Below are 14,957 nucleotides of genomic sequence, written 5' to 3' on the forward strand. Positions count from 1 at the left end.
AGCCAGCATGTGTGTTATAAGAAGAGATCCTTATACTGGCGCTGATCTTGAAAGAGCCTGGACGATCGATCGCATTAAGCTCCCTGTGAAAGAGAGAAATCAATATGTTTTTAAAGGCAAGGCAGGCTGCATGTGGCGTATGCGTGTGGGCTTCATTGATACGGCCAGATGCATTCAGGGAGAAGCTGTTCCTGAAAAAGAATCACATTTCGAGGTCAAGTGGTCTCATTTCCAATACTTCCACAAAATGACAACGCTTCTGAGAGAGCCATATAACGGGAAAAGGTGGCAAAGTGTGTCTGAAGAGTCCCAGTTTGGGTTCCTGTTATCACAGCAGAATATCAGTCAATGCTTGAAGAGCCCAGATGACACACTGGCAGGGGGAAAAATCAATAGTTTTCAGTTGGATAAAGTTATACTAGGTGAGGTGTGTGAGAAATACGGGAGGGAAAGGAAAAGATAAATGACCTGTGAGTGTCAGAGAAAAGTCAGTGTTAAAGATACAATTCATTGCCTGCATGGGTTAATGGGAGAATATGGAGTGGGGCAGAGGTCAGCGAAAGAAAAACAAAGAAAAACAAAGAGAGAATTGAATTCCAGTCAATTGTCAAAACAATGCTAATCAATACAAAACACAACCGCCACGCAGCAGATTTGTTGCTCTCACCCTTGCCTTGCCTATCTCTCTCTCTCTCTCTCGGGTATACTGACAGTAATAATTGACTCTTTTTATGGTATCTGGGTGAGTGAGTTCAACCCACTAAAGGCAGGAGTGAAGAAAAATCAACCCAAATGAGACAAACTCCCATGAGACACACACACACCGACACACACATATCTTATAAAGCGGGCTGTTTTTAAAACAACCCTGATCTGATTTGATTAAGGGTGGTTCGGGGGGGGTGTACCAGTCTGTGGTTGCACAAAAAATTGAAAACGATAAATGGGTGGGTAAGGTTTGAGGGGGATAATTCAGGAAGTAATATGTGAGAATGAAGATAAAGGAAGCAAGGCAAGAAATTTCAAATGTGGCTCAGTGTTGTAAAACAGGCCAGTGACTCTTCTTTTGAAACAAAATACCACACTGCCCTCACATGGTCACAAAGAGAAACAAAGTGAAGTGTTGAAGCACACTTCTTGCTTGAGTTTATCTTCTTTTTTGCACATAATTTGGCACTATAGTCAGAAACATTGTACATATATTTGTATTTAAATTGCTGGAATAACCAAGACCTTCACTAAAATATTTTTCGGCATTAATATAACCTTTATATGCATATTCTAAGTATTTTGTTTCACATTTGTTAGTAGTTTTTTTTTTTGTTTTTGCTGGTATATACATAGAAAATAAACAAAAATCTCAATTTTAGCACTTCATGCTCTCTCTGTAATATATATATATTTAATTTAATATAAAAACAAATGCAAACATTTCTTCAGTGATTTGAAAATAGTCACTGCATTACATCAAAATGATGAAGAAAAAACAATAAACCACCAAGATTGAATCGGGTGGTGGATTTTCTGCCATTTGTGATTCATGTGGAAAAGGAAAGTTTATGACATTTTTTGGTCTATTTTTCAAAGTCTAAAGATTGTTTTATGATTAGTTTGTTATACACCATATTTTAGGAAAAAAGTCTACTTTTCAACATTGTAACAGTTAAAATATGTTCTAGTTTGATTTACTGTGAATTTAGAATTCCCTTTTTTGTCTTTTCCCCCAAATTGTTTTCTTTGATAATTTCAGAGAAAATTGTCGAAGTTTTGCTATTGTTTTCATATGTATGGCTCTCTGGCTTTTTAACTTTTAGCACCCTCTTGAGGTTAAAATATTTTGCCAAAGATGCTGGCTGATTATCACTCAGGGGTGGAGTCAGCACTGGTCTGTTTTGGAGGCTCCAAGAATAAATTTGTTACATATTTTTTAATCTATGCAGACTGTCCCAATAACTCACTTTTTTAATATTGAGCTTGTGTTTGTCTTACTGATGAGCAATTGTTGGATAAAGCTTTTAGCACTTCATTTTTTTTCCTTTAAGAAAAAGAGAAAAGCTTTTACAGCTCTTATATGCAATTCTTGTGTCAAACTCTAAAAATGTGTTTGGTTGTTTTTTACTATACATGCACAGTAATTGAACTGTCATGGGCTGGGTCTTTTGACCCAGCATGTTGAGTTTCATGCCTTTGTATTACAAAGTTTGTGTTTGTATAGTTTAAACTTCAGTTCGTTCTGTTTGAGTTCTGTTTTTTCTATCTAGGTTCCTCTCATGTCTGTCTCCCCACTATGTTGTTTATAGTGCAGTGTCCTCTGTGTTTAAGTCTCCCTCGCACTTCATGTGTTTCAGTGATGTCTTTGTCTTCCTCCCGTCGTCTCCTCTTGTTTACATGTTTCCCTCCTTGTGTTTCATTCAGTCTGCCCCGTTTGTCTTGTGTAATCTCCTTGTCCATTTAGGTTCTCCTTGTGTCTCTGTCCTGTTTCCCTCTCTGTGTTTATGTGCATATGTCCCTTTTTCTACTCCCATGTTCCCCTTATGTTCATTCCATGTCTCCTGCCTATCTTGTTTATCCATGTTCCCGTGTTCCCTCGTTTAGTTTTGCTTCCCCTGTGATGTCATGTTCATTTGCATCAGCTGTTTCACCATTTGTTTTCACTTCCCCTGATCACTTCCTGTGTGCATCTAGTCTGTGAGTTTCATTCATTCCTTGTCCGGTCGTCTGCTATGTCATGCCATGCTTCCGGGTCTTCATGTAGTCAAGTTGTCACATTTAAGGTTTTTTCATGTTTAGGATGTTTCATGTTATATTTCTGGTTTTCCCCAGTTTAGGTTATTGTTTTGCTTCAAATTGATTTTGCCCTTTTATTTTTCTACTGCTTAATCAGCCATAATAAATAGCGCATTTTCTGTTAGAGTCAAGTTTAGTTTTTGCGTGTCTGCATTTGGGTCCTCCTCCTCACTCCACACAGTCAGCTTCCACCTGACTGTGACATGAATTTAGCACATGAAGCTCAAATTATGCAGTGACTGTATAAACTAAAAACGCTGCTGGCCCATGCCTACAGTTTTAGCAAAACTGCAAGAATTACAGGCCTTTCCTTCCACATTACCATATGTAAAAGCATGATTTTACCTACCAATCAAACATTTTGTCTGGATAACTGCACAAATAGTAAAGAGGGACATCTGAAGAAAGATGAGGAGAAGGAAGATGTATAATAAGATGGAATGAAGATCACTAAGAATCAGTAACACAGCTGTGTAACTGATTGAAGCAGAGTCAATGTAGCTGACTTTGTTGTGGATCATGCATGTGCAAGGCTGAACAAGTGATTCAATCAAATCAAGCAGTGTGTCCAAAAACACCAAAATGCTACAGGCATCATCCACATATGTTGAAATTAAAAAATAAATAAATAATGTGTTTTCTGTAATCCTACTGAACTTTTATAATGACCAAAATACATCAGCAAGAATAAGTTCGAGTAAGCACTTCTCATCACACTTCTCTGTTCATACTCTCTTCTTGAATTTTTCTCTGGATTAGAAGCTGTGTGATCATCAGCCCACTGATCAGCTCGTCTTCACAAGGCTTGAGCAGACACTGATCAAGCTTCATGTTAGGAATGGAAACAACACTCTGGGTGGCCCTCTTCATGTTGCCTAGCTAAAAATACATTTTCACAACATGAAACAACAAGTCAAACAAAAATGAACTCATTCTGAGTTGGGATTCATAGTAACATAGTATTGTTCCACAGCTTTTGCTCCAAGAGTGGTTGGTATATTTGTTTTTCAAATGCGTGACGCTCAACCTGTTGCCTGGTGTTTTTAATTTAATTCATTTTAGATGTATTTTCTATGTATGTTTAGATTTTGTTTTTGAAGCAAGTATCTGCATTTCAGGGGATAGGAATTTTTATTTCTTTGAAAAAAATCTCTCAAGGTGACTGTGTGTCAGTGCAGGTTCTCAGTAAAGCTGGGATTATATTTTCTGGGTCCTGCAATGCACAGAGTGCACTGACTGAGAGGTTTTCAGAAATGCTACCAAGAGTCATGGTATGACATCATATATCAGATTCTGTTTGGAAAGCTCTATACCATGACACACAAGGATCAGTTATAATATTAATAAGCACTGGTTCACAGCTAAGCTGGTTAGGCAGAGACTGGGAACGGAGAAAGTGTTGTGAAGTGGGGACACACAGGGAGTTTCAAAGTACAGCCAGTCCAGTTTAATCCTGTCGTTATCTTTAGGCCTGCTCAAAGAAGTGACACCAGTTCTCGGGAAATGACTTCCGCTCATGTCTGGAAAGGTCTCAAGCAGGCAAGCCTAAATCCCCACTCCACAAGCAACAATTCGCATCTAGCGAACAGACTGAAGGGCCGAAAGACTCCCAACCTCCACCCAGTACTTTTCACCCATGTTCCCATTTCACCACCTTGACCATTCATAACACAACAGGTCTAGACATCCCCCTTATTGGTCATCACTTCAGAGGACTCTCCCCAACTACCACAGCCCTTTCAATATACTTTCAGTGCCTTCTTTTAGGACCCATAGTAAACTTCAACTGAATAAATGGTTCAATTTATCAATGCTACATGGATGGAACCTGATTTTTTTTTTCTTTTTTGATTAATGCTAGTACTAATCAAAGCAGAACTAGAAAACAATATTGTGACATGATTAGGAACAAAGACATTTAAATTGGAATTTTAAAAAGCTCCTTGAAGTTTATGACAAAAAAATATACTTGTGGGGATTGCACCGACCCCAGTTGATAGGTTATGGGTTAAAGGAGAAGGGACACATGGACAGAGAAGGTAGGTGGTTTGAGAAAGGAGTAAAGGAGTCCATCTACAGTTCATAATTTGTTAGACAAAGTGACAATGTTTGTAGTTTTGCCTCTGTATGCTTCTGTATAAAACAATTAAAATGTAGTTGAAGTACTGATTTTCTGCTTTAATTGAACGGGTTAAGTAAGAAAAATTAGTTCAGGACTTAGGATTTAAGTCTTTAGTCATTTTATTCATAGTCCTTTATTCTCAGAGGCTCAAACATATTTGGACAAACTAACATCAATATAAATGTAAATATTGTTTTATCACTTGAATGAAAATCCTTTGCAATCAGTGACTACCTGAAGTTTAGAACTCATGGACATCAAATACTGTTTCCTACCTTGAGATATTCTGCTAAGCCTTTAACTTCAGTTGATGCTTGTTTATCTGCACTCAGATTTCTATTTAATAACTGAAAAACATGTTCTGTTGAGTTGAGATCAAATCAAAGATTTAGCCATTCATGAATATTCAGTTTCATTCCCTAACAAAACCCCTCTTGTGTTGCTTTTGCAGTATGCTTTGGGTTATTAGATATTTCCACTGTGAAGCTCTATCTGGTCATTTTTGTTGCATTTGACAGAGTATGATCAGCGACTATTACCCTGTACACGTCACATTTCATCCTGCTACTTCTATCAACAACATTGTTATGAGTGAATACTTTCACTGGCAGACATACTTGCCCATGACATAAAATTGCATCCACCATGTTTGCCAAATGATGTGGTATCCTTTGGATAATGACTTGATTCTTTCTGCGTACTTCATTCTTCTCAAGTTAGTCTTGATTTAATGTCTTCAAATATGTTTTTCTGATATGTTCTGATGTTTACCTGCAAAAATCTTCTTGTTCTTAAGTGTAACCAGTGATTTGCACTTTGCTGTAATACTTCGTTTAAATTCAACAAATAAATTCAACCTCCTTGAGTTCTCAACTCGATTAGATGTTGGAAATCATTCTGTCATTATCCATTTTAGTTTGTCATTTGTGAGCTTTCGGCCATTTGGTGTTTTTGAGATGACCAGGTCATGCCTTCTTTTTGCTGTTTTTGCTGTCTCTATGGTAGTTTTATTCAGGATTTTTAGCCTTTTTTAGCCTCCTTCACCTCGAATGGCATCACTTTGGGCTTCATATTTAAACTTACAGTGAAATTCTATAAAATACAAATTCATCACTTTTCATTAATATGGCTGCTTCCATGAAACTGCTTCTCAATAAAATCCGTTGAATCAAAGCTGAAAATCTGCACTTCGATCACATGTTCAACAGCTGATTTAAAATCCTCTGTGATGGTGGGCAGAGGCAAAAATAAATTTTGTCTTTGTCTTAGGAATTATGGACCTAACTATATATCCACTTGAACTAATTGAAGCTAATAGTCTACAACACCAAATACCAGCCACCTATAAAACAATTCTGACATCTCTTTCTATGTGTTTCATAACCCCCATTCACACATTGAATTGACTTTAGTGATGGCAGGGTGGTGAATCGTCTCATGGATAATTCACACCTGGGTTCATGCTACCCCACCTTTTGACTGGCTTTGTGACCCCTAGTGATGACAGGGTGGGTCAACGACTCTCAAGACGACAATTTCTAAAGACAACTGTCCCATTAAAGGCTAAATACCTGAGACCTCCCATTAGCTTTTAGAACTGAAACAAACTCAAGAGATAACTGTTATTGTTATTATTATTGGCAGCTAGAAATGCTATGACTGAGTTGTGTGTGTGTGTGTGTGTGTAGCAGGGGGTCTTCATGAATTTTATACACTGAAGTCCTTCCAGCCTTAAGCTGTTAGAATGGGCTGTTCTAATGACCTAAATAAACCTGAAGGCTGTTTGTTTGAATGGCTTCACTATATAAAATTCATGAAGACCCCCTCCTACACACACACACGCACTAAACCAACTCCCAGTTTTGGGTTTGGGAGACAGAAACTCCAGATTTTTTTCTCCAGATCAGTCTTAAAACTTTGATTTTTTTAAAGCTTATACTTTAAGATTTGTGCTTCCCTTAGCACTAATTAGCATCTATCTGTCTCAGTGAATCCATGCACTTTATAGATGCTGCTTATTAAACAACCAGGCTTGCAGGAGTTTACTGACAACTTCACCCTAAAAATAAATAAACTTCTAGTATAGATCTCTCTCCTCAGGGTTCCTTTAAGGAAAATTAAAAATAATAATAATAATAAAGAAATGTAAACATAAAATAAAATAAAATAAAATAAAATAAAATAAAATAAAATAAAATAAAATAAAATAAAAAAGAACAACAATTTTTGGCCCTCATAGATTCGAGGCAATAATTTTTAATTAAAGTGTAAGAACTAAAGAAACTGTCTGGTATAAAATGAACATATAAGATTCAAATACATTTCATTTGATCAATTACATTAAATCTAATGTACTTATGTACCAAATTTACACAGAAAATCAACATGTGATCAAATTACTTAAAGTCAGCATTTTGGGCATAAACATTTTTTAGATCGGTCAACAATTGCTTCAGACCAGTGAGTCTAATGTTTTATTGATTTTTTTTTATGTAGTTAAAAGTTGAAAAAGTTAACATCCCACAATTTTAGTCTGTAAATGACCATAAAAAAAAAAATCCACGTTTGACTTCAGTGAAAGTGAGTTCAGCACAATAGCACCACCCATCCATTCTAGTTTATTTGGTATGTAACAGTTATGCAAATCAACCTCTTGAGCGCTTAAATAGTTGTAGGATACCGGCCAAGTCACTTCGAGGAACACTGACAAACAGCACTCACCTAGAAACAGAAGGAATCTCTGCTCCCTATTGTAAGTAAAATTTGATTTCCATCGTTAGTTCTGATAAACACTTTTAATTGGTATCTTTCATTTGGTTATCTTTTGAAAATGTCCTCATTTCATGTCCGTGTGAACCGTGGACAGGTTTTTTAGATTCGTCTCAGCAACCCTGGTTACTGTCTAGCACGAGACCAATAGAGACCAATACTTCTTCTCTGTTCCTGTAAATCTTTAGTCATTAATTTGCGTTATCGTTCACACTTTGTCGGACTTTTTAGTCTAAGCCACATTCAGACATGCGCGTCTTTATATTTGGTTCTATATGTTATATGGGTACGTCACTTTCCGTAAGCACCTGAAATTGGCAGAACTGGTCATTATGGGGGTGTCTCAGTCCATTGTAAGTAGTTATCTTGGCCAGGGTAATTGCTACATGTATTCCAACTTAATTTGTGTTTATATTTGTCACAAACTGCGGCCCTCTTGTCCAGGTTTGTCCAGGATTTCAATAGCAGTAAAACTTGACCGTGACATATATAAAAATTGTATTATATAAAAATCTCAGATGTAAAGCCACAATAATCTCTCCAAAATCACAAGCCTTTACCCCTCATTGGCATTAAACTGTAAATTAAATTTAACACAGACTTAAAATTTCTACAAATTTACAAGATAAATCAGCATCTAACAGCAACAACACTTTAACAGTCTTAAGCGACCCGTTTACTTAAGAAACCCGTGACTGGGTCTTGGGTTATTAAGGTAATTTTCAAATTTACTCGTCAAGTTCATCTCACCTTATGTAAGCTCATCATTGTACTAATTAAGTTATTTTCAAATGTAGCACGGCCTTCAGTTCCAGTTTCCCGAGACTTCAACAGAGAGCGTGAGAGAGGTGGTAGGCGTAGGCGTGGGGGAGTACTGTACTACTTATGCAAATGGTCACCATAGCAATGCAGCCCGCCGTTAGATTCGGTTATATGGTAATAATTAGCCAACGAACAGTTAATTAAGTCTGCTGCTAGTGAAGCTTCAGGTATGTAACAATCAAGCATGTAAATCCATTAAAACGTAACTTCATAATGATATATGATTCATAGGAACGCATTCCCTATGTGACATGTATGTAGCTGTGGGGTACAGTTAATTACAATCCTGGGTTTGTTTGTATAGCACATAGTTGCTAAGCGCTTCACAGTTTGGGTGAAACCACACCTTTAAGAGGTGAGGACACTATTAGGTATCCCCCCACCCTCACCCTCTTCCGCCTAGAAAAGCAGCAGAGTGAGGGATTTTGCTCTCTTTCACGCTCATCAGCTGTTTACTCCGGTATTCCATATTTGGGCCGGGCGGGCACTAGTCACCGCTTGCTCACTGCACACAGCGAAGGAAGTGAGTCACGCTGACGGTAATCCTACGTCTCTGTTGCTTTACAGCCGAAGAGAACAAGGAAGGAACGTGCCGCCACGAGAGTTCCAGCGCATCAGTACCGAGGGGCAGACAAATACAGCAGGAGGGCACCGACAATAACTACGTTAAAATGTGAGTACTCACTTCTGTACTTCTAACTTTAATTTTATCGCGTTTAGTTGTGTAATGTGTTGAAGTTTTGTCGGCTGTGTTACGTCTGTTTGTTGTTGTAAATTTTATTTGATTGTATTTTATTAATGTTTTTTAAACATTTTATTTATTTATTTATTTATTTATTTATTTATTTATCTAATCTCATCTCCGGAAATACCCCCCACCCAAAAATACATTGTTTATTAATTGTTAATTAATACGTTGTTTGGGTGAGCTGCCTACAGCTGTATGCTTCTCGTCACAAACTTTCTGAATTTCCATTTGGGGGTTTCCGCACCGCCTGAAAACTCAAGCGCGTTATTTCCACCAAGTAGTGTGACGTTCCCTTCATCACAGCTGGCTGGAGGATATACATTTTTCGCTTTCTTATATTCTTTGTCTGGCTTTTTTATTTTGTATCCCAACGGTCCACAAGCACGTGAACACGCTTTGCGCCGTGTCCTCATCTGCAGGCGCGGGGGGAATATCGACGAAACCGCTCCTAAAAATGGCTCAACTAATCTTTCCTTTTCAGGGCGACATTTTAACAGAGTTTTGCCCTCGTAGTTAAACATTAAAGACCGCAGTATAAGCAGCTGGAACAAGCCTGTGCCTGAAAATAGGTCAAGTTGTTCCAAACAAACCTGTATCAGAGGTTTGCGTATAATGACAGCCGCTCGCCTTTAAACGAGCACAGTAAACATGGTGTGCAGACTGAGAAGCTACCTCATTTTCGAGCTCACCTAATTTGTGATTATAGAGAAGTAATCAGAGAAAACAAACACCCCCAGTGATGCGTTTAAGTTCCTTCAAAACGTAAATCATCCATCTGTATAATTCCAAATGAATGTGTGTAAGACCATCTGTCTTCAGTAACATGCTGTTACATTTTGTTAATCATCCAATTTAAGGACTTCATTAAGGACAAAAGTTCAAGATAAACCAGGGATTTAAAATAAGAACATCAGTTTTAAAACAACCTTTCATAAATAAATCAAAGCGTTATTACAGGCATTACTTACTCTTTGTTCGACAGTAACTAAAATCACTGGTTCAATTGTCTAAAAATGAAGGTGTAGGCCTGCTATAAAAAGAAAACAGAAAACAATATTTATATTCAATTCTGCAGATGTGTGGTTTAAATAGCTGTTGCGGTCGCATGTACCACAATCGTTGAAGCAATTCTTAAGATATTGTGCTGTTTTTAATGGCTTTAATGTCTCTTAGCACTTGTCACCCAAACCATATTGACTCTTCATTGCAGATTCTAGCTTACCCCTGTTTACCTCACGGACAAATTATAAACTGGAAGTCCGAAATGGTGTCTGAGGGGGATAACACATCGATGCTCTCATAGTTCATGCTACAGCAAAACATTTGTTAGGGATTTAAAGTTGCTGCTTGTGTCACAGGATCACGGCTACCCTTAAGGGAAGGCTGTGGCTCCATGTAGTAGAGAAAATTATTATTTTCTGTGACAACACATTACCCAGACTGAAGTAAGAGTGGCACATCGCAAGCCACAATAACAAAGTACAGTTTGCAACTCAAAAGTTCAAGGATGGACTTTCTTGTCAGGGATAACAGGAAGATGTTAGCACTGTCAGCTGGTTTGTCTGCAGTTGGCCAAAGCCTTGGCCTAATTAAGCACATTTTTTCTCTCTCTGATCAAGTTGACACTGACACTCAACCCAAAACAGACATGCTATCAGAAAATAAACAGCACAATGACCTCAATGAATTTGCATAGTCAAATTACTTGGATGTCAACCTGGCATTTATAGTTTGCATCTGATTTGCCCGTGTACAAACTTTATCTTTTTGTTGGCACAGAGCATGGCAATATATGTAAAATTCACTCAGGACATCTCACCCATGCTCAACACTCCCCTGAAGGCAAAGAAAAATAAATATACACTTCAGGGACAACTGCACAGGGAAGTGTGATAACTGAAGTTCACGGTCTTCCACACCTCACTGAAGTCATAGCAAAACACATGCACAGAATCACATGGATAAATTGTGTGGTTTTCTTCCTTCTTTCTTTGTCTACAGTCACCATGAAGCAAGAGATCAAGGCCGGGGTGGACTTCCTCAAACGAATGGCTGTGACACGTGGTAACTTAGATGGGGCCAAAGCAGAGTTGTTTGCAGAAAATCTTCAAAAACTTCTATGTGAAAAATACAAGGATCACTGGTACCCCGACTGTCCCAGCAAAGGCCAAGCATTTAGGTAATCATCGCTGTTTAAACATTTACACAGTGGTCAGTGAGTGACTTTTTCCTGCAAAGAAAGAAGGCACCTAACTTTTAATTCCTGAACTTTTCACAGATGCATTCGCATAAACAGAAGCATACCCTGTGATGAAGTGGTGTTGCAGGCCTGCAAAGAGACTAACATCATGCCCACCAGCCTGGGATTTCCATCCGAGATGACTCTGTGGATTGATCCGCTGGAGGTGTCTGCAAGGTGAGTCACCGGGTGCCTGCAGAGGCAGACAAAGACGCAGCCATTTCTCAGTCTGTTCTGTTCTGAACGAGTGACAGTTGTGATGCAATATGTGAAACAACAAGTGCAAACTTGTAGGAAGTCACAGGCTGGAAAATGGGTGGCATGACTTAAAAATCATTTACTCCCTTCTTCACAGATCCAAAGAAAACAACAGTCCCTTTAAAGTTGCTTCTTTCGACAAAGAGGAGGAAGAGGAGAATGAAGAGTGTGTGAAGGATGACCTGGATGTGTCCTCGCTGGACTCACTAAGCCAGGAGACTTCAGATTACCACTCTGCCACATCTTCGGATTGTGGTTCAGCTTCATCGAGCGACACGGAGGAGGAGGCAAAAGATGGGGATGTGCAGGGAGAAAAAGAAAAAGAAGGGCAGGCTGCTGAGAAGGGAAAGATGGAGGATGAAAGCTGCAAAATAACCATGGTGCCCAGGATTCGAAAGCCACACGAAGATGGATCAAACAGGGTCAAATACCCAAGAAATATGGTACGCTTTTCTTTCTTTCTTTCTTTTCTTTTCGTTTTGTTTTGTTTTGTTTTGTTTTGTTTTGTTTTGTTTTGTTTTGTTTTGTTTTGTTTTGTTTTGTTTTGTTTTGTTTTAACAATCTGTTGGTCATCTATTTACCACAATGCTTCTTAGAGCAGTTATCTATGTGGCCAAACCTGTGCTTATGTTAGTAAAAGAAAGCACACCAGGGCTCACAAAATCGCTAGCCCGACGGGGTGACCAAAATCTATCTCACCCCTGCCCGTCGGGTTATCATATAGCCTGACGGATGGGGCTGAGATAGATTTTGGTCGCCCGACCGGAGATATCATTGGTCCCGGACGTCGGGCTAGCGATTTTGCGAGCCCTGCACACTAATTAACAATAGTGCTACAAGAAATGACTTCTTTGTTACAATGAACCTGAGTACAGTAGTCTAGTCAGAAAAACCCACATGCAGCATCCAGCTGCCACAAATATACACTTACAGATTCTCATCACATATCAGTTCAATTCAGTTTTATATAGCGCTTCATCAGCAGCAGTGATCAACATCTGTTGATCATCTGAAGGCAAACACCTAGCATAAAGACCCCACAATAATAAAGAGAAAACCCCAACAATTAGATGACCCCTCTTTAAGCAAGCACTTGGTGACAGTGGGAAGGAAAAACTCAGGAAACCTCTTTCCATACCTTTTGTAAATTTTTTTAGCTGGCCATTCATGAGGTCTTGTTGATGATGATTTCCAATAATGGAACGACCTCTGAGAGTTGAATGAGGTTTGAATGAGCTTTAAGGACTCTTGTCTACATAAAAGCTAATCCTAGCCTGCCTTTGTTGTGGTGTAGCAGAGAATTGGGTCAACTTGCTGTCTTAAGTTGTTGTGCTGGAAATCTGGTTGTCAATTCACACGGTTAGATCACTGCCTTGGCATTGCGCGACTATAAATCTGGGCAACTGAGCTACTGAAGGCAAGATTTTTTCCCTCTTTGTTAATTCACTTATTATATAGAATTAATGGCTTTAATAACCTATGCAGCTGAACATTTCTGTATGAAATAAGCGTGAGTTATCTGTGAATTATACGTTATCCAGTTTTAAGGATTTATGGCCTTGTTGGTCCAGTGTTGTGATTCATTGGATTTGTTGTTGTTATAAGAAACTGGCCTTATTTCTTTTGGATTAACTGACTCACACTTTTTGCAGTTTCTTCCTTTACACAAGTAAGATACATGAACAGCTATTTTTAGTTTCATTTGCAGGCTGTTGTTGATGTTAGCTGCTGCTATATTATTACAGTGTTATGTTTTGTTGTCGTGTGCTTTAGAAAGGATTCATCACATATGGAAAAAATGTGTCTGTTACCATCCTTTCAGATTTCACTCAATCCAATCTTTGTCTCTGTTCAGGTGCCTTCTAACCTTCAGGTCATCTACCACCCTACACCAGTGTGGCCTCAGTTCAAGAAGCGTGCTCCAGTTTTCATCAGCACCGTGCCACCACCTCCAGCCCAGCAGGTCGTTGGATACTACGTTGTGCCGCGGACCTTTCCGCAGTTCATCATCCCTCAGGCTCCCCTGCAGCCATGGCGAGCAGGGAAGGAGTAGACCAATTGTGAACTATGGGGAGGGAAAGTTTGGGGGCATTATAAGCATTATAAGCTGAGCCGTCTGATGTCAGGCCTGAGTACAGATCTACTTGGACCAAAAGGTTTAGCTGTACAGTTTAATTATTCCTTTCATAATCTGAAAAAAACTCTTTTTTTTTTCATTTTTCTTTGTCAACGACGGCTATTACTCTGCACAGGGATACCCCACAGCTCAAGTGAAAACTGCTCTTTGAATCTGTTGTGTTTGCACTGCTGCTTTTGTATTGATGAACTGTACTCAACAAGAACAACATCAGTCCCTGGGTGCTTGAAGTTGAACTCAGGAATTCTCAGCAATATGTTTAATGCCAAAAATATGTCTTTTAAAAAAAAAATTTACCATCTGTAAATCTTTGCAGGGTGTAAAAGTCACAGTTAATCACTGTGAAATGTGATTCAGGGTTTTTAAACTACTGTAGCAATAGTGACAATATCTGTATATTAAGTAGAAGAGGCTATTTTTTTTACTAAGCTGCTTGTAAATATTACCACATCCGCACTTTATAATCGTATATTTGTTGTAATTTATTCAGCCACCAATGGATGGCAGTCAAGTCACATACAGTCAGTTTTATATATATATATATATATATATATATATATATTTCAAACTTTGGTTTTACTTTAGAAACTTCACTTTTCCAAACGTGAACATGTTTATTTAATAGCTTAAACGCTCTCTGCTGTAATATACAGAACGTGTTTTTTTTCTTGTTTGTTTGTTTTTTAATTTGAAATAGGCTTGCTTAAAGTCGTGACTTTTTTATTGTTCATTGCTTGATGAGGTCCTGCTACAGCTTTATAAACCATGAATTGCTACTTTTCATTTTTTATTTATTTACATTTCACGCTTACGCATTGATTGATTTTGTTCTTAGTTCTTGCTTGAGCCGCTTGTTTTATCGCAGAAGATTAATCCATGCAGCTTTTTCTGAAATCATTGTTCTGACATGAATCGTACTTTTCAGTAAAATCTTTGCTGTTGCGTTTAAATCCTGTTTGTGTTTCTTCTTTTTTTATTCACTTGGCTGGGAAATCACCTGTATAAAGTGTATCCTCGGGTAGAACTCTTACTGCCGTCAGCGGAACAGCAGGATCTGGTTAGCGGAAGTACTCCA

At 38.4% G+C, this 14,957-nt stretch overlaps 1 protein-coding gene across 1 annotated transcript; it reads left to right on the forward strand.

The window, feature by feature from the left end:
• Positions 1-9,029: 9,029 nt before the first annotated feature.
• Positions 9,030-14,832, forward strand: LOC146377495 (protein BTG3). The gene is made up of 5 exons (XM_084942803.1): positions 9,030-9,173; positions 11,250-11,427; positions 11,527-11,664; positions 11,843-12,188; positions 13,601-14,832. The coding sequence occupies exons 2-5, from the start codon at positions 11,255-11,257 to the stop codon at positions 13,796-13,798; spliced, it is 855 nt and encodes a 284-aa protein (XP_084798929.1). The 5' UTR covers positions 9,030-9,173; positions 11,250-11,254; the 3' UTR covers positions 13,799-14,832.
• Positions 14,833-14,957: the final 125 nt, after the last annotated feature.

This window comes from Perissodus microlepis, chromosome 11 (assembly GCF_051167445.1).
Source record: "Perissodus microlepis isolate ML-2025 ecotype Zambia chromosome 11, ASM5116744v1, whole genome shotgun sequence".
NCBI classification, from domain to species: Eukaryota; Metazoa; Chordata; class Actinopteri; order Cichliformes; family Cichlidae; genus Perissodus; species Perissodus microlepis.